The following is a 24,194-nucleotide window of genomic DNA, read 5'->3' as shown; positions in this document are numbered from 1 at the left end:
AAATCGGCGTTGAAACCATTTGGGTTTAACCCTTTATTGACCCCTTAAGGATTGGGGGGAACCCCCCCAAAAAAAATCCAAAAAAAAATTAAAAAAATGGGGGGAAAACCCCAAAAAAAATTAAAAAAAAATTAAAAAAATGGGGGGAAACCCCCAAAAAAATTCCAAAAAAAATTTTAAAAAATGGGGGGAAACCCCCAAAATTTTTGGGTTGGGGGAGGGGTCTTGGAAAGGGGGTGGGGGAGGGGATTTGGGGGAAATTTGGGGGGTTTTGGGGTCCCCCTAAAGCTCCGGGCGCCGCTCGATCTTCAGCAGCTCCACCTCGAAAATCAGCACGGCCCCCCCTAAAAAAATGGGGGTGAGGGGAGGGATCAGCACCCCAAAAATCGCCCCAAAAACCCCAAAATCTGCCCCAAAAATCAGCTTTCAATTCACCCAAAATGAGCCAAAAACCTCCCCAGAATTCATCCCCGAAAAAATCATCTCGGGGTCCCCCCCAAAATCCGTTTGGCTTCAAAATTCCCTCCCTGAAAAGCCCGAATTTAATGAGAATTACCCCAAAAAATCCCCCCAAAATTACCCCAAAATCCCCCCAAATTACCTCAAAATCCTTCCCAAAATTACCCCAAATTACCCCAAAATCAGCCCCAAAATCCCCCCAAATTACCACAAAATCCCTCCCAAAATTACCCCAAAATCCCCCCAAATTACCTCAAAATCCTTCCCAAAATTACCCCAAATTACCACAAAATCCCCCTAAAATTACCCCAAAATCCCCCCAAAATTACCCCAAAATCCCTCCCAAAATTACCCCAAATTACCACAAATTACCACAAAATCAGCCCCAAAATTACCCCAAAATTACCCCAAAATCCCCCCAAAATCCCCCAAACTCACCCCAGAATCCCTCCCAAAATTATCCCAAAATTACCCCAAAATTACCCCCAAAATTATCCTAAAATTTCCCAAAATCCCCCCAAAATTACCCCAAAATCCCCCCAAATTACCTCAAAATCCCCCCAAAATCAGCCCCAAAATGACCCCAAAATCCCCCAAACTCACCCCAAAATCCCTCCCAAAATTACCCCAAAATTATGGCAAAGCCCCCCAAAAATCCCCCCAAAATCCCCCAAAATTACCTCAAAAAATCCCCCAAATCCCCCAAATCCCCTAAAATCTGAAATCCCCCCAAAAATCCCCCAAAATCACCCCCAAATTCCCCAAACTCACCCCAAAATTATCCCAAAATTCCCCCAAATCCCCTCCAAATTCCCCCAAAATCCCCCCTGAAGCCCCAAAAATCCCAATTTCACCCCAAAATCCGCCCAAAATTTCCTCAAAATGACCCCAAATCCCCCCAAAAATTACCCCCAAACCCTTCAAAATTGCCCAAAATTACCCAAAATCCACCCAAAATTATCGCAAATCCCCCAAAATCCCCCAAATCCCCCCAAATTAACCCCCAAAATGCCCCAAAATCCACCCCAAATTACCCAAAATTACCCCAAAATTACCCAAAATCCCCCAAACTCCCCCAAAATTCCCCCAAAATCCCCCCAATTTCACCCCCAAATCCCCCGAGAATCCCCCCTGAAGCCCCAAAAATCCCAATTTCACCCCAAAATCCCCCCAAAATTTCCCCAAAATCACCCCAAATCCCCCCAAAAATTACCCCCAAACCCCTCAAAATTACCCAAAATCCAAAATCCCCCCAAAAATCCCCCCAAATCCCCCCAAATTACCCCAAAATCCCCCTAAAATTGCCCCAAATCCTCCCCAAATTCCCCCCAAATTTCCCCCAAAATGCCCCAAAATCCCCCCAAATTACCCAAAATTACCCAAAATCCCCCAAACTCCCCCAAAATTCCCCCAAAATGTCCCCAAAATTACCCAAAATCCCCCCTGAAGCCCCAAAAATCCCAATTTCACCCGAAAATCCCCCCAAAATTCCCCAAAATTACCCAAAATCCACCCAAAATTATCGCAAATCCCCCCAAAATAACCCAAAATTAACCCAAAATTACCCAAAAATCACCCCAGAATTATCCAAAATCCCCCAAAATTCCCCCAAATTCCCCCCAAAATCCCCCAAAATCCCCCAAAATTATCACAAATCCCCCCAAAATTGCCCCAAAATCCCCCCCAAATCCTCCCCAAATCCTCCCCAAATTCCCCCCAAATTTCCCCCAAAATGCCCCCAAATCCCCCCAAAACTACCCAAAATTACCCCAAAATTACCCAAAATTACCCCAGAATTACCCAAACTCCCCCAAAATCCCCCCAAATTAACCCAAAATTACCCAAAACCCCCCAAATCCCCCCAAGTTCCCCAAAATTATCACAAATCCCCCCCAAAATCCCCTAAAATTACCCAAAAATCCCCCCAAAATCCTCCAAACTCACCCCGAAATCCCCCCAAAATCACCCCAAAATTACCCAAAATCCACCCAAAATTATCGTGAATCCCCCAAAATCCCGCAAAATCCCCCCAAATTAACCCAAAATTACCCAAAATTCCCCCCAAATTACCCAAAATCCCCCAAAATCCCCCCAAATTTCCCCCAAAATGCCCCAAAATCCCCCCCAAATTACCCAAAATTACCCAAAATGCCCCAAAATCCCCCAAAATTCCCCCAAAATCCCCCCCAAATAACCCCGAAATTATCCCAAAATGCCCCCAAAATCCCCCCAATTTCACCCCCAAACCCCCCCAAAATCCCCCCTGAAGCCCCGAAAATCCCAATTTCACCCCAAAATCCCCCCAAAATGACCACAAAATCCCCCCAAAAATTACCCCCAAACCCCCCAAAATTACTCAAAATCCCCTCCAAATTCCCCCCAAATTTCCCCCAAAATCCCCCAAAATCCCCCCAAAATTATCACAAATCCCCCAAAATAACCCAAAATTACCCAAAATCCCCCAAAATTCCCCCAAATTCCCCAAAATTGCCCCCAAAATCCCCCAAAATTTCCCAAAATTATCACAAATCCCCCCAAAATTGCCCCCAAAATCCCCCCCAAATTCCCCCCAAAATTCTCTCAAAATGCCCCAAAATCCCCCCAAAATCCCCCAAATTACCCCAAAATCCCCCAAATTATCCCAAAATCCCCCCAAAATCCCCCCTGAACCCCCAAAATCCCCCCAAATCCCCCCAAAATCCCCCAAAATCCCCCCAAATTATCCCAAAATCTCCCCAAAATCCCCCCAATCCCCCCCAAAATCCCCTAAAATCCCCCCTGAATCCCCAAAATCCCCCCAAAATCCCCCCAAAATCCCCCAAATTACCCCCAAATCCCCCAAAATTCCCCCAAAATCCCCCCAAAATCCCCCCAAATCCCCCCTGAACCCCCAAAATTCTCTCAAAATCCCCCCAAAATCCCCAAAATTACCCCAAAATCCCCCAAAATTACCCCAAAATAACCCAAAATCCCCCCAAAATTCCCCCAAAATTCCCCCAAAATCCCCCCAAAATCCCCCCAAATCCCCCCTGAACCCCCAAAATTCTCTCAAAATCCCCCCAAAATCCCCAAAATTACCCCAAAATCCCCCAAAATTACCCCAAAATAACCCAAAATCCCCCCAAAATTCTCTCAAAATCCCCCAAAATCCCCCAAATTACCCCCAAATCCCCCAAATCCCCCCAAAATCCCCCCTGAACCCCCAAAATCCCCCAAAATCCCCCCAAAATCCCCCCTGAACCCCCAAAATCCCCCCAAAATCCCCCCAAATTCCCCCAAATTCCCCCAAAATCCCCCAAAATCCCCCCAAAATCCCCCCTGAACCCCCAAAATTCCCCCAAATTCCCCCAAAATCCCCCAAATTACCCCAAAATCCCCCAAATCCCCCCAAAATCCCCCAAAATTACCCCAAAATAACCCAAAATCCCCCCTGAACCCCCAAAATCCCCCCTGAACCCCCAAAATCCCCCAAAATCCCCCAAAATCCCCCCTGAACCCCCAAAATTCCCCAATTTCCCCCCAAAATCCCCCCCAAAATCCCCCAAAATCCCCCCCAAAATCCCCCCTGAACCCCCAAAATTCTCTCAAAATCCCCCAAATTACCCCAAATCCCCCCAAAATCCCCCAAATTACCCCAAAATCCCCCCTGATCCCCCCTGAACCCCCAAAATTCTCTCAAAATCCCCCAAAATCCCTCAAATTACCCCAAAATCCCCCCCAAAATATCCCAAAATCCCCCCAAATCCCCCCTGAACCCCCAAAATCCCCCAAAATCCCCCCAAAATCCCCCAAAATCCCCCCAAAATCCCCCAAATTACCCCAAAATCCCCCAAAATAACCCAAAATTACCCCAAAATCCCCCCAAAATTCTCTCAAAATCCCCCCAAAATCCCCCAAATTACCCCCAAATCCCCCAAATCCCCCCAAAATCCCCCCTGAACCCCCAAAATCCCCCAAATTACCCCAAATCCCCCCAAAATCCCCCAAATTACCCCAAAATCCCCCCCAAATTATCCCAAAATAACCCAAAATCCCCCCTGATCCCCCCAAATCCCCCCTGAACCCCCAAAATTCCCCAATTTTCCCCCAAAATCCCCTGGGGGGGGTCAGGGCTCACCTGGGATTTTGGGGGGGGCCCCTCGGTCCCCATAACCTGCGGGTGGGGGATGGGCAGGGGTCACTTGGGGTCACTTGGGGATCCCCTCCCCCACCCCCACTTTTGGGGTCCCTCCCCCCCAGTTTTGGGGCCCTTTCTTGGGATTTTCCCCCCATTTTTGGGGTCACTCCCAGTTTTGGGGTCCCTCCCCCCAATTTTGGGGTCCCTCCCCCAATTTTTGGGGTCCCTCCCCCCATTTTTGGGGTCACTTCCCCCATTTTTGGGGTCCCTCCCCTCCCATTTTTGGGGTCACTCCGTTTTGGGGTCTCTCCCCCCATTTTTGGGGTCCCTCCTCTCGTTTTTGGGTACTTTCTTGGGATTTTCCCCCAATTTTGGGGTCCCTCCCCCCATTTTTGGGGTCTCTCCCCCCATTTTTGGGGTTGTTTTTTGGGTCTTTCCCCCCCATTCCCCCCAGTTTTGGGGTCCCCCTCCATTTTTAGGGTCTCCCCCCGATTTCTGGGGTCCCTCCCCCAATTTTGGGGTCTCTCCCCCTCATTTTTGGGGTCCCTTTTTTGGGATTTTCCCCCCAATCCCCCCATTTTTGGGGTCCCACCGACTTTTGGGGTCTCTCCCCCCATTTTTGGGGTCTTTTTTTGGGTTTTTTCCCCCAATTTTGGGGTCCCTCCCCCCATTTTTGGGGTCCTTTCTTGGGATTTTCCTCCCATTTTTGGGGTCACTCCCACTTTTGGGGTCTCTCCTCCCATTTTTGGGGTCTCTCCCCCCATTTTTGGGGTCTCCCCTCCCATTTTTGGGGTCCTTTCTTGGGTTTTTGCCCCCCATTCCCCCCAATTTTGGAGTCTCAACCCCCCAATTTTGGGGTCTTTACTATTTTTGGGGTCTCCCCCTCATTTTTGGGGTCCTTTTTTGGGGTTTTCCCCCCAATCCCCCCATTTTTGGGGTCCCTCCCCCCATTTTTGGGGTCCCTTCTTGAGATTTTCCTCCCATTTTTAGGGTCCCTCCCCCCATTTTTGGGGTCTCCCCTCCCATTTTTGGGGTCTTTTTTTGGGTTTTTTCCCCCCATTCCCCCCGTTTTTGGAGTCTCACCCCCCCAATTTTGGGGTCCCCCCCCGTTTTTGGGGCGCTCCCGGGGGTCTCACCCAGCTCCGGGGGGATCACGAGTTTCCTCTTCTCGCCCTCGCACATCCTGGGGACCCAAAATCCCGGGAATTCCACCCAAAATCCCGGAAATTCTCCCAAAATCCCGGGAATTCCACCCAAAATCCTGGGAATTCTCCCCAAAATCCCGGGAATTCCACCCAAAATCCCGGGAATTCTCCCAAAATCCCGGGAATTCCACCCAAAATCCTGGGAATTCCACCCAAAATCCCGGGAATTCTCCCCAAAATCTGGGAATTCCACCCAAAATCCCGGGAATTCTCCCCAAAATCCTGGGAATTCTCCCAAAATCCCGGGAATTCTCCCAAAATCCCGGGAATTCCACCCAAAATCCTGGGAATTCTCCCAAAATCCCGGGAATTCTCCCCAAAATCCTGGGAATTCTCCCCAAAATCCCGGGAATTCTCCCCAAAATCCCGGGAATTCTCCCAAAATCCCGGGAATTCTCCCAAAATCCCGGGAATTCCACCCAAAATCCTGGGAATTCTCCCCAAAATCCCGGGAATTCTCCCCAAAATCCTGGGAATTCTCCAAAAATCCCGGGAATTCCACCCAAAATCCCGGGAATTCCACTCAAAATCCCGGGAATTCCACCCAAAATCCCGGGAATTCCACCCAAAATCCCGGGAATTCTCCCCAAAATCCTGGGAATTCTCCCAAAATCCTGGGAATTCCACCCAAAATCCCGGGAATTCTCCCAAAAATCCTGGGAATTCTCCCAAAATCCCGGGAATTCTCCCCAAAATCCCGGGAATTCTCCCCAAAATCCCGGAATTCCACCCAAAATCCCGGGAATTCTCCCCAAAATCTGGGAATTCTCCCAAAATCCTGGGAATTCTCCCCAAAATCCCGGGAATTCTCCCAAAATCCCGGGAATTCCACCCAAAATCCCGGGAATTCCACCCAAAATCCCGGGAATTCTCCCAAAATCCTGGGAATTCTCCCAAAATCCTGGGAATTCCACCCAAAATCCCGGGAATTCTCCCCAAAATCCCGGGAATTCTCCCCAAAATCCCGGGAATTCTCCCCAAAATCCTGGGAATTCCACCCAAAATCCCGGGAATTCTCCCAAAATCCTGGGAATTCTCCCCAAAATCCCGGGAATTCACCCAAAATCTGGGAATTCTCCCAAAATCCCGGGAATTCTCCCCAAAATCCTGGGAATTCTCCCCAAAATCCCGGGAATTCTCCCAAAATCCCGGGAATTCCACCCAAAATCCCGGGAATTCCACCCAAAATCCCGGGAATTCTCCCCAAAATCCCGGGAATTCTCCCCAAAATCCCGGGAATTCCACCCAAAATCCCGGGAATTCTCCACAAAATCCTGGGAATTCCACCCAAAATCCCGGGAATTCCACCCAAAATCCTGGGAATTCCACCCAAAATCCTGGGAATTCTCCCAAAATCCCGGGAATTCCACCCAAAATCCCGGGAATTCTCCCCAAAATCCCGGGAATTCCACCCAAAATCCCGGGAATTCCACCCAAAATCCTGGGAATTCTCCCAAAATCCCGGGAATTCTCCCCAAAATCCCGGGAATTCCACCCAAAATCCCGGGAATTCCACCCAAAATCCCGGGAATTCTCCCAAAATCCCGGGAATTCCACCCAAAATCCTGGGAATTCCACCCAAAATCCTGGGAATTCTCCCCAAAATCCCGGGAATTCCACCCAAAATCCCGGGAATTCTCCCAAAATCCCGGGAATTCTCCCCAAAATCCCGGGAATTCTCCCCAAAATCCCGGGAATTCCACCCAAAATCCCGGGAATTCTCCCCAAAATCCCGGGAATTCCACCCAAAATCCTGGGAATTCTCCCCAAAATCCCGGGAATTCCACCCAAAATCCTGGGAATTCCACCCAAAATCCTGGGAATTCCACCCAAAATCCCAGGAATTCTCCCCAAAATCCCGGGAATTCTCCCCAAAATCCCGGGAATTCCACCCAAAATCCCGGGAATTCTCCCCAAAATCCCGGGAATTCCACCCAAAATCCTGGGAATTCTCCCAAAATCCCGGGAATTCCACCCAAAATCCCGGGAATTCCACCCAAAATCCCGGGAATTCCACCCAAAATCCTGGGAATTCTCCCAAAATCCCGGGAATTCTCCCAAAATCCCGGGAATTCTCCCCAAAATCCCGGGAATTCTCCCCAAAATCCTGGGAATTCTCCCCAAAATCCTGGGAATTCCACCCAAAATCCCGGGAATTCTCCCCAAAATCCCGGGAATTCTCCCAAAATCCCGGGAATTCTCCCCAAAATCCCGGGAATTCTCCCAAAATCCCGGGAATTCCACCCAAAATCCCGGGAATTCTCCCCAAAATCCCGGGAATTCCACCCAAAATCCCGGGAATTCTCCCCAAAATCCTGGGAATTCCACCCAAAATCCTGGGAATTCCACCCAAAATCCCGGGAATTCCACCCAAAATCCCGGGAATTCTCCCAAAATCCTGGGAATTCCACCCAAAATCCCGGGAATTCTCCCAAAATCCTGGGAATTCCACCCAAAATCCTGGGAATTCTCCCAAAATCCCGGGAATTCTCCCCAAAATCCTGGGAATTCCACCCAAAATCTGGGAATTCTCCCCAAAATCCCGGGAATTCTCCCCAAAATCCCGGGAATTCCACCCAAAATCCTGGGAATTCCACCCAAAATCCCGGGAATTCTCCCCAAAATCCCGGTAATTCTCCCAAAATCCCGGGAATTCTCCCCAAAATCCCGGGAATTCCACCCAAAATCCCGGGAATTCCCCTAAAAATGCACTGTGGTCACTCAGGGGTCACTCAGGGGTCACTCAGGGGTCACTCAGGGGTCACTCAGTGGTCACTCAGTGGTCAGTGGTCACTCAGGGTCACTCAGTGGTCACTCAGTGGTCACTCAGTGGTCACTCAGGGGTCACTCAGGGGTCACTCAGTGGTCAGTGGTCACTCAGTGGTCACTCTGGTCACTCAGTGGTCACTCTGGTCACTCTGGTCACTCACCCCAGCAGCCCCTGGTCCCAGCCCTTGATGACCTGGCCTGTCCCCAGTTTGGTGTCACTGTCGGTCACTGTTGGTCACTCAGGGGTCACTCAGGGGTCACTCAGGGGTCACTCAGGGGTCACTCAGTGGTCACTCTGGTCACTCAGTGGTCAGTCAGTGGTCACTCTGGTCACTCACCCCAGCAGCCCCTGGTCCCAGCCCTTGATGACCTGTCCTGTCCCCAGTTTGGTGTCACTGTCACTCAGGGTCACTCAGGGGTCACTCAGGGGTCACTCAGGGGTCACTCAGGGGTCACTCAGTGGTCAGTGGTCACTCAGTGGTCAGTGGTCACTCTGGTCACTCAGTGGTCACTCAGTGGTCACTCTGGTCACTCACCCCAGCAGCCCCTGGTCCCAGCCCTTGATGACCTGGCCCGTCCCCAGTTTGGTGTCACTGTCGGTCACTGTTGGTCACTCAGTGGTCACTCAGTGGTCACTCAGGGGTCACTCAGGGTCACTCAGTGGGTCAGTGGTCAGTGGTCAGTGGTCACTCTGGTCACTCACCCCAGCAGCCCCTGGTCCCAGCCCTTGATGACCTGGCCCGTCCCCAGTTTGGTGTCACTGTTGGTCAGTGTTGGTCAGTGTTGGTCACTCAGGGGTCACTCAGGATGGGTCAGTGGTCACTCAGTGGTCACTCTGGTCACTCAGTGGTCACTCTGGTCACTCACCCCAGCAGCCCCTGGTCCCAGCCCTTGATGACCTGGCCCGTCCCCAGTTTGGTGTCACTGTTGGTCACTCAGTGGTCACTCAGGGGTCACTCAGGATGGGTCAGTGGTCACTCAGTGGTCACTCAGTGGTCAGGGGTCAGTGGTCACTCTGGTCACTCACCCCAGCAGCCCCTGGTCCCAGCCCTTGATGACCTGGCCTGTCCCCAGTGAGAACACGAACGGCTGCTCCGGGCTCAGGCTGCTGTCAAAGGGGGTCCCGTCCTCCAGCGTGCCCTGCACCAGTACGGACCAGTATGAACCAGTATGGACCAGTATAAACCAGTACGGACCAGTATGAACCAGTATGGACCAGTACGGACAGGTATAAACCAGTACGGACCAGTATAAACCAGTACGGACCGGTATAAGCCAGTACAGACCGGTATAAACCAGTACAGACCAGTATGGACTGATATAAACCAGTATGGACCGGTACAGACCAGTATAAACCAGTACGGACCAGTATAAACCAGTATAAACCAGTACGGACCAGTACAGACCGGTATACACCAGTACAGACCGGTATAAACCGGTATGAACCAGTATAGACCAGTACGGGCCAGTATGGACCAGTACAGAGCAGTCCATGCCCCCAGTCCCCCCCAGTTCCCCCAGTCCCCCCAGTCCCTCCCAGTCCCCCCCAGTCCCTCCAGTCCCTCCCAGTCCCTCCCAGTTCATCCCAGTTCCCCCCAGTCCCCCCCAGTTCCCCCAGTCCCCCCCAGTTCCTCCCAGTTCCTCCCAGTCCCTCCCAGTCCCTCCCAGTTCCTCCCAGTCCCTCCCAGTCCCTCCCAGTTCCTCCCAGTCCCCCCAGTCCCCCCCAGTCCCCCCAGTCCCTCCAGTCCCTCCCAGTCCCTCCCAGTCCATCCCAGTCCCCCCCAGTCCCCCCCAGTCCCCCCAGTCCCTCCAGTCCCTCCCAGTCCATCCCAGTCCATCCCAGTCCCTCCCAGTCCCTCCCAGTCCATCCCAGTCCATCCCAGTCCCCCCCAGTCCCCCCCAGTCCCCCCAGTCCCTCCAGTCCCTCCCAGTCCCTCCCAGTCCCTCCCAGTCCCTCCCAGTCCCTCCCAGTCCCCCCCAGTCCCTCCCAGTCCATCCCAGTATAACCCAGTCCATCCCAGTTTATCCCAGTATCCCCAGTATCCCCGGTACCGTGTAGATCAGGCTGAGCAGGCCTCCAGTCCATCCCAGTATAACCCAGTATAACCCAGTCCATCCCAGTCCATCCCAGTATAACCCAGTCCATCCCAGTATCCCGGTACCGAGTAGATGAGGCTGAGCAGGTCTCCAGTCCATCCCAGTCCATCCCAGTTTATCCCAGTCCATCCCAGTCCATCCCAGTATAACCCAGTATAACCCAGTTTATCCCAGTATAACCCAGTTTATCCCAGTATCCCCGGTACCGTGTAGATCAGGCTGAGCAGGTCTCCAGTCCATCCCAGTATAACCCAGTATAACCCAGTCCATCCCAATATAACCCAGTATAACCCAGTCCATCCCAGTATAACCCAGTATAACCCAGTATGTCCCAGTCCATCCCAGTATGTCCCAGTATCCCAGTACCGTGTACAGCAGGCTGAGCAGGTCTCCAGTCCATCCCAGTATAACCCAGTCCATCCCAGTATAACCCAGTCCATCCCAGTATAACCAGTATCCCCAGTATCCCCAGTATAACCAGTATAACCAGTATAACCAGTATAACCCAGTATAACCAGTATAACCAGTATCCCCAGTATCCCCGGTACCGTGTAGATCAGGCTGAGCAGGTCTCCAGTCCATCCCAGTATAACCAGTATCCCCAGTATAACCCAGTCCATCCCAGTATCCCCAGTATCCCCAGTACCGTGTAGATCAGGCTGAGCAGGTCTCCAATCCATCCCAGTCCATCCCAGTTTATCCCAGTTTATCCCAGTTTATCCCAGTTTATCCCAGTATAACCCAGTATCCCCAGTATCCCCGGTACCGTGTAGATGAGGCTGAGCAGGTCCCCAGTTTATCCCAGTATAACCAGTATAACCAGTATAACCAGTACCGTGTAGATGAGGCTGAGCAGGTCTCCAGTCCATCCCAGTATAACCCAGTCCATCCCAGTATCCCCAGTATAACCAGTATAACCAGTACCGTGTAGATGAGGCTGAGCAGGTCTCCTCTCCGGGATCTCTCGGGGCAGCGCTGGGGCCGCTTCCTCACCCCGATCTGGAGCCGCCGCGGCTCGGCCGACACCGGGGGCAGCGCCAGGGCCAGGGCCAGCAATAACCACTGCGTTAATTACCGTTAATTAGTGTTAATTAGCGTTAATTAGTGTTAATTAGCGTTAATTGGCACCGCTTCCTCACCCCGATCTGGAGCCGCCGCGGCTCGGCCGACACCGGGGGCAGCGCCAGGGCCAGGGCCAGCAATAACCACTGCGTTAATTACCGTTAATTAGTGTTAATTAGCGTTAATTAGTGTTAATTAGCGTTAATTGGCACCGCTTCCTCACCCCGATCTGGAGCCGCCGCGGCTCGGCCGACACCGGGGGCAGCGCCAGGGCCAGGGCCAGCAATAACCACTGCGTTAATTACCGTTAATTACCGTTAATTAGTGTTAATTGGCACCGCTTCCTCACCCCGATCTGGAGCCGCCGCGGCTCGGCCGACACCGGGGGCAGCGCCAGGGCCAGGGCCAGCAATAACCACTGCGTTAATTACCGTTAATTACCGTTAATTAGTGTTAATTGGCACCGCTTCCTCACCCCGATCTGGAGCCGCCGCGGCTCGGCCGACACCGGGGGCAGCGCCAGGGCCAGGGCCAGCAATAACCACTGCGTTAATTACCGTTAATTACCGTTAATTAGTGTTAATTACCGTTAATTAGCGTTAATTGGCACCGCTTCCTCACCCCGATCTGGAGCCGCCGCGGCTCGGCCGACACCGGGGGCAGCGCCAGGGCCAGGGCCAGCAATAACCACTGCGTTAATTACCGTTAATTACCGTTAATTAGCGTTAATTAGCGTTAATTAGCGTTAATTAGCGTTAATTGGCACCGCTTCCTCACCCCGATCTGGAGCCGCCGCGGCTCGGCCGACACCGGGGGCAGCGCCAGGGCCAGGGCCAGCAATAACCACTGCATTAATTACCGTTAATTACCGTTAATTAGTGTTAATTAGCGTTAATTGGCACCGCTTCCTCACCCCGATCTGGAGCCGCCGCGGCTCGGCCGACACCGGGGGCAGCGCCAGGGCCAGGGCCAGCAATAACCACTGCGTTAATTACCGTTAATTAGTGTTAATTAGTGTTAATTAGCGTTAATTGGCACCGCTTCCTCACCCCGATCTGGAGCCGCCGCGGCTCGGCCGACACCGGGGGCAGCGCCAGGGCCAGGGCCAGCAATAACCACTGCGTTAATTACCGTTAATTACCGTTAATTACCGTTAATTAGCGTTAATTGGCACCGCTTCCTCACCCCGATCTGGAGCCGCCGCGGCTCGGCCGACACCGGGGGCAGCGCCAGGGCCAGGGCCAGCAATAACCACTGCGTTAATTACCGTTAATTACCGTTAATTACCGTTAATTAGCGTTAATTGGCACCGCTTCCTCACCCCGATCTGGAGCCGCCGCGGCTCGGCCGACACCGGGGGCAGCGCCAGGGCCAGGGCCAGCAGGAGCCACTGCGTTAATTACCGTTAATTAGTGTTAATTAGCGTTAATTAGCGTTAATTAGCGTTAATTGGCACCGCTTCCTCACCCCGATCTGGAGCCGCCGCGGCTCGGCCGACACCGGGGGCAGCGCCAGGGCCAGGGCCAGCAATAACCACTGCGTTAATTACCGTTAATTACCGTTAATTAGTGTTAATTACCGTTAATTAGCGTTAATTAGCGTTAATTGGCACCGCTTCCTCACCCCGATCTGGAGCCGCCGCGGCTCGGCCGACACCGGGGGCAGCGCCAGGGCCAGGGCCAGCAATAACCACTGCGTTAATTAGCGTTAATTAGCGTTAATTAGCGTTAATTAGCGTTAATTGGCACCGCTTCCTCACCCCGATCTGGAGCCGCCGCGGCTCGGCCGACACCGGGGGCAGTGCCAGGGCCAGGGCAAGGAGGAGCCACTGCGTTAATTACCGTTAATTAGCGTTAATTAGCGTTAATTAGCGTTAATTACCGTTAATTAGCGTTAATTGGCACCGCTTCCTCACCCCGATCTGGAGCCGCCGCGGCTCGGCCGACACCGGGGGCAGCGCCAGGGCCAGGGCCAGCAGGAGCCACTGCGTTAATTACCGTTAATTAGCGTTAATTAGCGTTAATTACCGTTAATTAGCGTTAATTGGCACCGCTTCCTCACCCCGATCTGGAGCCGCCGCGGCTCGGCCGACACCGGGGGCAGCGCCAGGGCCAGGGCCAGCAATAACCACTGCGTTAATTACCGTTAATTACCGTTAATTAGTGTTAATTACCGTTAATTAGCGTTAATTAGCGTTAATTGGCACCGCTTCCTCACCCCGATCTGGAGCCGCCGCGGCTCGGCCGACACCGGGGGCAGCGCCAGGGCCAGGGCCAGCAATAACCACTGCGTTAATTAGCGTTAATTAGCGTTAATTAGCGTTAATTAGCGTTAATTGGCACCGCTTCCTCACCCCGATCTGGAGCCGCCGCGGCTCGGCCGACACCGGGGGCAGTGCCAGGGCCAGGGCAAGGAGGAGCCACTGCGCTAATTACCGTTAATTAGCGTTAATTAGCGTTAATTAGCGTTAATTACCGTTAATTAGCGTTAATTGGCACCGCTTCCTCACCCCGATCTGGAGCCGCCGCGGCTCGGCCGACACCGGGGGCAGCGCCAGGGCCAGGGCAAGGAGGAGCCACTGCGTTAATTACCGTTAATTAGTGTTAATTAGCGTTAATTACCGTTAATTAGTGTTAATTAGTGTTAATTAGTGTTAATTAGTGTTAATTAGCGTTAATTGGCACCGCTTCCTCACCCCGATCTGGAGCCGCCGCAGCTCGGCCGACACCGGGGGCAGCGCCAGGGCCAGGGCCAGCAATAACCACTGCGTTAATTACCGTTAATTAGCGTTAATTAGCGTTAATTGGCACCTCGGCATCACCCTAACAGCGCCAGCATCAGGGCCAGCAGGAGCCACTGCAGTTAATTAGTGTTAATTATCGTTAATTGGTACCTCGGCCGACACCGGGGTCAGCGCCAGAGCCAGAGCCAGCCACCACCACGGCGTTAATTAGTGTTAATTAGGGTTAATTAGGCTTAATTTGGGTTAATTTGGGTTAATTATCTTTAATTGGCACCTCAGCCAGCACCAGGGGCAGCGCCAGAGCCAGCCACAACCACTGCGTTAATTAGTGTTAATTAGTGTTAATTATCGTTAATTATCGTTAATTATCGTTAATTGGCACCTCAGTGTCATAGGGGGCAGCGCCAGCAACAGCCACTGAGGGGTTAATTAGTGTTAATTAGTGTTAATTTGGGTTAATTTGCACCTCGGTGTCACCGGGGGCAGCACCAGAGCCAGAGCCAACAACAGCCACTGCATTAATTAGTGTTAATTAGTGTTAACTATCGTTAATTGGCACCTCAGTGTCACCAGGGGCAGCGCCAGAGCCAGAAACAGCCACTGAGGGGTTAATTAGTGTTAATTAGTGTTAATTTAGGTTAATTATCGCCTGGGTGTCACCGGAGCAGCGCCAGAGCCAGAGCCAGAGGCAGCAGGAGCCACTGTGTTCATTAATTAGTGTTAATTGGGGTTAATTATCACCTCGGTGTCACCCTGACAGCACCAGTGCCAGAGCCAGGAGGCACTGCGATAATTAATTAGTGTTAATTAGTGTTAATTGGGGTTAATTTTCACATCGGTGTCACAGGAGCAGCGCCAGAGCCAGAGCCAGCAGCAACCACTGCGATAATTAATTAGTGTTAATTAGTGTTAATTGGGGTTAATTGGCACCTCGGTGTCACCGGGGGCAGCGCCAGAGCCAGAGCCAGCAGCAACCACTGCGATAATTAATTAGTGTTAATTAGTGTTAATTGGGGTTAATCGGCACCTCGGTGTCACCCTGACAGCACCAGTGCCAGAGCCAGCAGGAGCCACTGTGATAATTAATTAGTGTTAATTAGTGTTAATTGGGGTTAATTATCACCTCAGTGTCACCCTGACAGCACCAGTGCCAGAGCCAGCAGGAGCCACTGTCTTAATTAATTAGTGTTAATTAGTGTTAATTGGGGTTAATTGGCACCTGGGTGTCACCGGGGGCAGCGCCAGTGCCAGAGCCAGCAGGAGCCACTGTGATAATTAATTACTGTTAATTAGTGTTAATTGGGGTTAATTGGCACCTCGGTGTCACCGGGGGCAGCGCCAGAGCCAGAGCCAGCAGGAGCCACTGCATTAATTAATGTTAATTAGTGTTAATTGGGGTTAATTATCACCTCAGTGTCACCCTGACAGCACCAGTGCCAGAGCCAGCAGCAGCCACTGTGATAATTAATTAGTGTTAATTAGTGTTAATTGGGGTTAATTATCACCTGGGTGTCACCGGAGCAGCGCCAGAGCCAGAGCCAGCAGGAGCCACTGCAGTTAATTAGTGTTAATTAGTGTTAATTGGGGTTAATTATCACCTGGGTGTCACCGGAGCAGCGCCAGAGCCAGAGCCAGCAGCAACCACTGCGATAATTAATTAGTGTTAATTAGTGTTAATTGGGGTTAATTTTCACCTGGGTGTCACCGGGGGCAGCGCCAGAGCCAGAGCCAGCAGGAGCCACTGCATTAATTAATGCTAATTAGTGTTAATTTGGGTTAATTATCGCCTCAGCGCCACCCTGACAACGCCAGCAGAAAACACTGATGGGAACCCGCGTTAATTATCATTAATTGGCATTAATTGGCATTAATTGGCATTATCATTGTTAATAACTGCCATTAATTCTCATTAATTCTCATTAACCCTCATTAATTTTCATTAACTGCCACTAATTGTCATGAATTAGCATTAATTGTTAATAACGAATATTAATTTTCATTAATTTTCATTAATTCCCATTAATTGCCATTAACTTTCATTAATTGCCATTAATTGCTATTAGTTGTCATTAACTGCCACTAATTCTCATTAAGTCTCATTAATTGCCATTAATTGCCATTAACTTTCATTAATTGCCATTAGTTGCCATTAATTCTCATTAATTGCCATTAATTGCCATTAACTTTCATTAATTCTCATTAACCCTCATTAATTGCCATTAACTTTCATTAATTCTCATTAACCCTCATTAATTGCCATTAACTCTCATTAATTCTCATTAATCCTCATTAATTGCCATTAACTCTCATTAATTCTCATTAACCCTCATTAATTGCCATTAAATCTCATTAATTCTCATTAACCCTCATTAATTGCCATTAACTCTCATTAATTCTCATTAACCCTCATTAATTGCCATTAACTCTCATTAATTCTCATTAACCCTCATTAATTGCCATTAAATCTCATTAATTCTCATTAATTGCCATTAATTGCCATTAACTCTCATTAATTCTCATTAACCCTCATTAATTGCTATTAACTCTCATTAATTCTCATTAACCCTCATTAATTGCCATTAAATCTCATTAATTCTCATTAACCTTCATTAATTGCCATTAACTCTCATTAATTCTCATTAATCCTCATTAATTTTCATTAATTCTCATTAATTCTCATTAACCCTCATTAATTGCCATTAACTCTCATTAATTCTCATTAACCCTCATTAATTGCCATTAACTCTCATTAATTCTCATTAACCCTCATTAATTGCTATTAACTCTCATTAATTCTCATTAACCCTCATTAATTGCCATTAACTCTCATTAATTCTCATTAATTCCCATTAACCTTCATTAGTTGCCATTAATCCTCATAAATTCTCATTAATTGCAATTAATTCTCATTAACCCTCATTAATTCTCATCAGCTTTCATTAATTGCCATTCGTTCTCATTAGTTGCTATTAATTCTCATTAATTTCCATTAATTGCCATTAATTCTCATTAACCCTCATTAATTGCCAGCCGCTGGGGGGCGCTGTAACCGCGCGCGCCAGTGACGTCACAGGCGCCGCGCTGATGACGTCATTGAGCCAATTCCCGCCCTGGGCCCCGCCCCCTCCAAACCTGAGGGGGCCCCGCCCCTCCCCCACCCCCCAACGCCCGCAGCGCCCCCAAAACAACCCCGGGCCCCTCCCCCACCCCCCCGAAACCCCCCCGGGACCCCCCAAGGCCCCCCCGGGCCCTCCCGAGCTCCCCCCGCCCCAAATTCCGCCCCGGGACCCCCCAAATCCGCCCCTCCCCCCCCTCCCGGTACCTCCGCCGCCATCGCTGCTCCCGTCTGATCACGTGATCGTCGCGGTACCGCTGCGTCCGGTCACGTGGTGGTCATTTCCGGTCACGCGGTGTTTTGTTTTCCGGTCACGTGCTTCCGTCCCCGGAAGCGAAAGCGGCGGGGATGGCGGCGCTGCGCGCGGTTGCCATGGTAACGGCCGGGCCGGGGGTTGCTAATTAACCCTTAAATCACCGCTAATTAGCGCTCCCCTCCCCCTCAGCAGCGCCTCATTTGCATGAAGAGCCCCCGGCGCGGCCGCTACTTGGCCGCGGGGCTCGGGACGGCGGCACTTGGCGTTAATTGGGAGTTAATTACCGCCGGGGGGGGAAATTAGCGGTGTTGGGGGTTAATTAATGCTAATTAGGGGGGACGCGATAGGGCCGCGGCTGCTGGACATCAGCCGGTATTAAATAAGTTGTCAATATTTTGTTAATTTACAATTAGCGGTACTTAAAGGCCTAATTGGCAATAATTATGTGCTAATTAGCGTTAATTAATGGGTGATTTGTTGGTAATTAATCACCGATAGCTCAACGGGTAATTAGCAGGAATTAATGGATTTATTAATAAACATTCGGAACTTAAGGGCAATTAACAGCGGAAATAACAGCAATTAACCACTTAATTAGCTCAAATTAAGATTAATTAAGATCTAATTAATTAAGGAATTGCGGAATTAACGGTAATGCGTGTCCTAATTAACGGTAATTAACGGCGGTCACTCAGACAATCACGAACCGTCGGGTTTCATGGTTAATTAGTGGTTTATTGAGGGTTAATGAAGGGTTAATTAGTCATTAATTAAGGGTATTAATTGGGGCCGTTCCCACAGGGGCGCTGGGCCCGGCTCTGGAGGGGCCTCAGCAGCAGGTGAGACCCAAAATACCCAAAAACTGCCCCAAAACTGCCCCAAAATAGCCCCAAAACTGACCCAAAATAGCCCAAAATGACCCAAAATAGCCCAAAACTGACCCAAAATACCCAAAAACTGACCCAAAATGACCCAAAATACCCAAAAACTGCCCCAAAACTGCCCCAAAACTGCCCCAAAACTGCCCCAAAACTGCCCCAAAATATCCCAAAACTGACCCGAAATATCCCAAAATACCCAAAAACTGCCCCAAAATAGCCCAACGCTGACCCAAAATAGCCCAAAACTGACCCCAAATGACCCAAAATAGCCCAAAGCTGACCCAAAATAGCCCAAAACAGCCCCAAAATAGCCCAAAATAGCCCAAAATAGCCCAAAACTGACCCAAAATACCCCAAAACAGCCAAAAACTGCCCCAAAATGGCCCAAAACTGACCCCAAATGACCCAAAATAGCCCAAAACTGGCCCGAAATGACCCAAAAACTGCCCCAAAATAACCCAAAACTGCCCCAAAATAGCCCAAAACTGTCCCAAAATAGCCCAAAATGACCCAAAATAACCCAAAACTGACCCAAAATAGCCCAAAACAGCCAAAAACTGCCCCCAATAGCCCAAAACTGACCCGAAATATCCCAAAATGACCCAAAATAGCCCAAAACTGACCCAAAATAGCCCAAAACTGCCCCAAAATAGCCCAAAACTGAACCAAAATAGCCAAAAACTGACCCAAAATAGCCCAAACGTGACCCGAAATATCCCAAAATCACCCGAAACTGCCCCAAAATCACCCGAAAATGCCCCAAAATAGCCCAAAACACCCCGAAATAGCCCAAAACTGACCCAAAATAGCCCAAAATACCCAAAAACTGCCCCAAAATAGCCCAAAACTGCCCCAAAATAGCCCAAAACTGCCCCAAAATAGCCCAAAATGACCCAAAATAGCCCAAAACTGAACCAAAATAGCCCAAAACTGACCCAAAATACCCCAAAACAGCCAAAAACTGCCCCAAAATGGCCCAAAACTGACCCCAAATGACCCAAAATAGCCCAAAACTGCCCCAAAATACCCAAAGACAGCCCCAAAATAGCCCAAAATGCCCAAAAACTGTCCCAAAATAGCCCAAAACTCACCCAAAATAGCCCAAAACTGAACCGAAATATCCCAAAATACCCAAAAACTGTCCCAAAATAGCCCAAAACTGACCCAAAATACCCAAAAACTGCCCCAAAATAGCCCAAAACTGCCCCAAAATAGCCCAAAACTAAACCAAAATAGCCCAAAACTGACCCAAAATAGCCCAAAACTGACCCCAAATGACCCAAAATAGCCCAAAGCTGACCCAAAATAGCCCAAAACAGCCCCAAAATAGCCCAAAATAGCCCAAAATAGCCCAAAACTGACCCAAAATAGCCCAAAATAGCCCAAAATAGCCCAAAACTGACCCAAAATACCCCAAAACAGCCAAAAACTGCCCCCCAATAGCCCAAAACTGACCCGAAATATCCCAAAACTGACCCAAAATACCCAAAGACAGCCCCAAAATAGCCCAAAATGTCCCAAAATAGCCCAAAACTGAACCAAAATAGCCAAAAACTGACCTAAAATAGCCCAAAACTGACCCGAAATATCCCAAAATCACCCGAAACTGCCCCAAAATCACCCGAAAATGCCCCAAAATAGCCCAAAACACCCCGAAATAGCCCAAAACTGACCCAAAATGACTCAAAATACCCAAAATAGCCCAAAACTGACCCAAAATCACCCGAAAATGCCCCAAAATAGCCCAAAACACCCCGAAATAGCCCAAAACTGACCCGAAATATCCCAAAATAGCCCAAAACGGACCCAAAATATCCCAAACTGCCCCAAAATCACCCGAAAATGCCCCAAAATATCCCAAAATAGCCCAAAATCACTCGGAACTGCACCAAAATCACCCGAAAATGCCCCAAACTGCCCCAAAATACCCAAAGACAGCCCCAAAATATTCCAAAATGTCCCAAAATATCCCAAAATACCCCAAAAAGCCCAAAACTGACCTAAAATAGCCCAAAATGCCCCCAAACTGCCCCAAAATGTCCAAAAAATGCCCCAAAATATCCCAAAACTGACCCAAAATAGGCCAAAATGCCCTGAAACTGCCCCAAACTGCCCCAAAATACCCGAAACTGCCCCAAAATATCCCAAAATATCCCAAAACTGCCCCAAAATAGCCCAAAACTGACCTAAAATAGCCCAAAATGCCCCCAAACTGCCCCAAAATGTCCAAAAATTGCCCCAAAATATCCCAAAAATGCCCCAAAATAGCCCAAAACTGACCCAAAATAGCCCAAAACTGACCCAAAATAGCCCAAAATCACCCGAAACTGCCCCAAAATCACCCAAAAATGCCCCAAAATAGCCCAAAACTGACCCAAAATAGCCCAAAATATCCCAAATCTGCCCCAAAATAGCCCAAAACTGACCCAAAATAGGCCAAAATGCCCTGAAACTGCCCCAAACTGCCCCAAAATACCCGAAACTGCCCCAAAATATCCCAAAATATCCCAAAACTGCCCCAAAATAGCCCAAAAATACCCGAAACTGCCCCAAAATCACCCGAAAATGCCCCAAAATAGCACAAAACTGACCCAAAATATCCCAAAATATCCCAAATCTGCCCCAAAATAGCCCAAAACTGACCCAAAATATCCCAAATCTGCCCCAAAATAGCCCAAAACTGACCCAAAATAGCCCAAAACTGACCCAAAATGACTCAAAATACCCAAAATAGCTCAAAACTGACCCAAAATATCCCAAATCTGCCCCAAAATAGCCCAAAACTGCCCCAAAATATCCCCAAAATACCCGAAACTGCCCCAAAATGACCTGAAAATGCCCCAAAATATCCCAAAACTGACCCAAATATCCCAAAAATGTCCCAAAATATCCCAAAACTGCCCCAAATATCCCAAAACTCACCCAATTTATCCCAAAATAAACAATAATTTCCCAAAAATCCTCCCAAATCCCGCAAAATCTGCCCAAAAAATCTCCCCAAATCCCCAAAAATTTAAAAAAAACCAAAAAGCCCCAAAATCCCCCCAAAAATAAAAAAAAATCCCCAAAAATCCCCAAAAAATCTAAAAAAAAATCCAAAAATCCCCAAAAATCCCCAAAAATTCACCCAAAATCCCCCAAAACATCCCCCAAAAATCCCCTAAAATCCAAAAAATCCCCCCAAAAAAACCCAAATAATTCCCAAAAATCCCCCCAAAAATAAAAAAAAAATCCCCAAAAATCCCCAAAAAATCCAAAAAAATCCAAAAAAATCCAAAAAAAATCCCAAAATCCCCAAAAATCCCCCAAAATCGCCAGAATCCCCCAAAATCACCAAAAATCCCCCAAAATTCCCAAAAATTCCCAAAAATTCACCCAAAAAATTCCCAAAAATCCCCTAAAATCCCAAAAATCCCCAAAAATCCCCAAAAATCCCCACAAAAAATCCCAAAAAATTCCAAAAAATCCCCAAAAAATCCAAAAATCCCCAAAATCCCCCAAAATCGCAAAAATCCCCAAAAATCCCCCAAAATTCACCCAAAATCCCCCCAAAATTCCCCAAAAATCCCAAAAAATCCCAAAAAATCCACCCAAAATCCGCAAAGAATCCCCCCAAAAATACCAAAAATTCCCCCAAAATCCCCCAAAAAAATCTCAAAAAAATCCCAAAAAATCCCAAAAAATCCCAAAAAATTCCCCAAATCCCCAAAATCTCCAAAATTACCCCAAAATTCCCCAACATCCCCCCAAATTCCCCAAAATATCCAAAAAAATCCACCAAAAATCCAAAAAAACTTCCCCCAAAAATCCCAAAAATTCCAAAAATCCCCCCAAAAAATCTCAAAAAAATCCCAAAAAATCCCCCCAAATCCCCAAAATCCCCAAAATCTCCAAAATTCCCCCAAAATTACCCAAAATCCCGCCAAATTCCAAAAAAAATCCCCCCAAAATCCAAAAAAATCCCCCCAAAAATACCAAAAATTCCCAACATCCCCCCAAAAAATCTCCAAAAATCCCAAAAATTCCCCGAAAATTCCCAAAATCCCCAAAATTCCCCAAAAATCCCCCAAAATTCCCCCCAAAAATCCCAAAAAAATCCCAAAAATATCCCCCCAAAAAAAATCTCAAAAAAATCCCAAAAAATCTCAAAAAAATTCCCAAAAATTCCCCAAAATTCCCCAAAAATCCCCAAAAATTCCCCAAATCCCTAAAATCTCCAAAATTACCCCAAAATCCCCCCAAATTCTCCAAAAAATCCGCCCAAAATAAAAAAAAAAATCCCCCCAAAAATACCAAAAATCCCCCAAAATCCCGCAAAAAAATCTCAAAAAAATCCCCAAAAATTCCCAAAAATCCCCAAAAATTCCCAAAAATTCCCAAAATCCCCAAAGTCTCCAATATTACCCCAAAATTCCCCAAAATCCCCCCAAATTCCCAAAAAAATCCCCACAAAATCAAAAAAAATCCCCCCAGAAATACCAAAAATCCCAAAAATCCCCCCCAAAAATCTCAAAAAAATCCCAAAAAATGTCAAAAAAATTCCAAAAAATCCCAAAAAATCCCCCAAAATCCCCAAAATCTCCAAAATTTCCCAAAATCCCCCCAAATTCCCCCAAAAAATCCAAAAAAATCCAAAAAAATAAAAAAAAAATCCCCCCCAAAAATCCCAAAAATCCCCCCAAAAAATCTCAAAAAAATCCCAAAAAATCTCAAAAAAATTCCCAAAAATTCCCCAAAAATCCCCAAAATCCCCAAAATCTCCAAAATTACCCCAAAATTCCCCAAAATCCCCCCAAATTCCCCAAAAAATCCACCCAAAATAAAAAAAAATGCCCCCAAAAATCCAAAAAATCCCCCCCAAAAAATCTCCAAAAAAATTCCCAAAAATTCTGAAAATCCCCAAAATCTCCAAAAAATCCCAAAAAATTCCCCCAAAATCTCCAAAATTACCCCAAAATTCCCCAAAAAATCCCCCCAAATTCCCCCAAAAAATCCCAAAAAATCCACCAAGAATCAAAAAAAAATCCTCCCAAAAATTCCCCAAATCCCCAAAATCTCCAAAATCCCCCCAAAATTCCCCCCAAAAATCCCCAAAAATCCAAAAAATATCCCCCCAAAAAATCTCAAAAAAATGCCCAAAAATCTCAAAAAATTCCCAAAAATTCCCAAAAATTCCCAAAAATTCCCAAAATTCCCCAAAAATTCCCCAAAATCTCCCCAAATTCCCCCCAAAAAATCCCAAAAAATCCACCAAAAATTCAAAAAAAATCCTCCCAAAAATCTCAAAAAAATCCCAAAAAATCTCAAAAAATTCCCAAAATCCCAAAAAAATTCCCAAAAAATCCCCCAAAATTCCCCCAAAATCTCCAAAATTACCCCAAAATCCCCCAAAATTCCCCAAAAAATCCCCCCAAAATCAAAAAAAAATCCCCCCCAAAAATCTCAAAAAAATCCCAAAAAATCTCAAAAAAATCCCCAAAAATTCCCCAA

General features: G+C 48.2%; 2 protein-coding genes across 6 annotated transcripts in view; one reads left to right on the top strand and one right to left on the bottom strand.

Moving 5' to 3' along the window:
• Nucleotides 1–18: 18 nt before the first annotated feature.
• FKBP2 (FKBP prolyl isomerase 2) lies at nucleotides 19–17,873 on the bottom strand. Of its 2 annotated transcripts, XM_086871146.1 has the most exons (7): nucleotides 17,775–17,818; nucleotides 11,787–11,855; nucleotides 11,572–11,709; nucleotides 9,578–9,690; nucleotides 5,713–5,759; nucleotides 4,577–4,612; nucleotides 19–344 (listed from the first exon to the last, which is right to left on the bottom strand). In XM_086871146.1, the coding sequence occupies exons 1-7, from the start codon at nucleotides 17,784–17,786 to the stop codon at nucleotides 283–285; spliced, it is 477 nt and encodes a 158-aa protein (XP_086727272.1). In that variant the 5' UTR covers nucleotides 17,787–17,818; the 3' UTR covers nucleotides 19–282. The 2 variants fall into 2 exon arrangements, with proteins under 2 accessions (XP_086727272.1, XP_086727273.1); XM_086871147.1 differs by lacking the exon at nucleotides 11,787–11,855 and having other exon boundaries at nucleotides 17,775–17,873.
• Nucleotides 17,852–24,194, top strand: part of LOC111945078 (dnaJ homolog subfamily C member 4-like) — a 25,873-nt gene continuing 19,530 nt past the window's right edge. For all 4 annotated transcript variants that reach the window (XM_086871144.1, XM_086871142.1, XM_086871143.1 and 1 more), the window contains exons 1-2: nucleotides 17,852–17,942; nucleotides 18,625–18,662. In XM_086871144.1, the coding sequence (XP_086727270.1) occupies nucleotides 17,916–17,942; nucleotides 18,625–18,662 (65 nt within the window). In that variant the 5' untranslated portion in view covers nucleotides 17,852–17,915. The remainder of the gene's footprint in view (nucleotides 17,943–18,624; nucleotides 18,663–24,194) is intronic.

The sequence above is a fragment of the Cyanistes caeruleus genome, chromosome 34 (genome assembly GCF_971803275.1).
Source record: "Cyanistes caeruleus chromosome 34, bCyaCae1.hap1.1, whole genome shotgun sequence".
NCBI lineage: Eukaryota > Metazoa > Chordata > Aves > Passeriformes > Paridae > Cyanistes > Cyanistes caeruleus.
The sequence above is the reverse complement of the archived record's forward strand: the minus strand, read 5'-3'. Positions and strand labels throughout refer to the sequence as shown.

What these genes read in the sequence shown, in the direction of transcription:
- FKBP2 (XM_086871146.1), bottom strand. An exon ending in CGCGGCGGCTCCAGATCGGG is followed by an intron (nt 11,710 to 11,786) that starts GTGAGGAAGCGG and finishes TAATTAACGCAG; the next exon opens with TGGTTATTGCTGGCCCTGGC. An exon ending in CGTGATCCCCCCGGAGCTGG is followed by an intron (nt 4,613 to 5,712) that starts GTGAGACCCCCG and finishes CCCCACCCGCAG; the next exon opens with GTTATGGGGACCGAGGGGCC.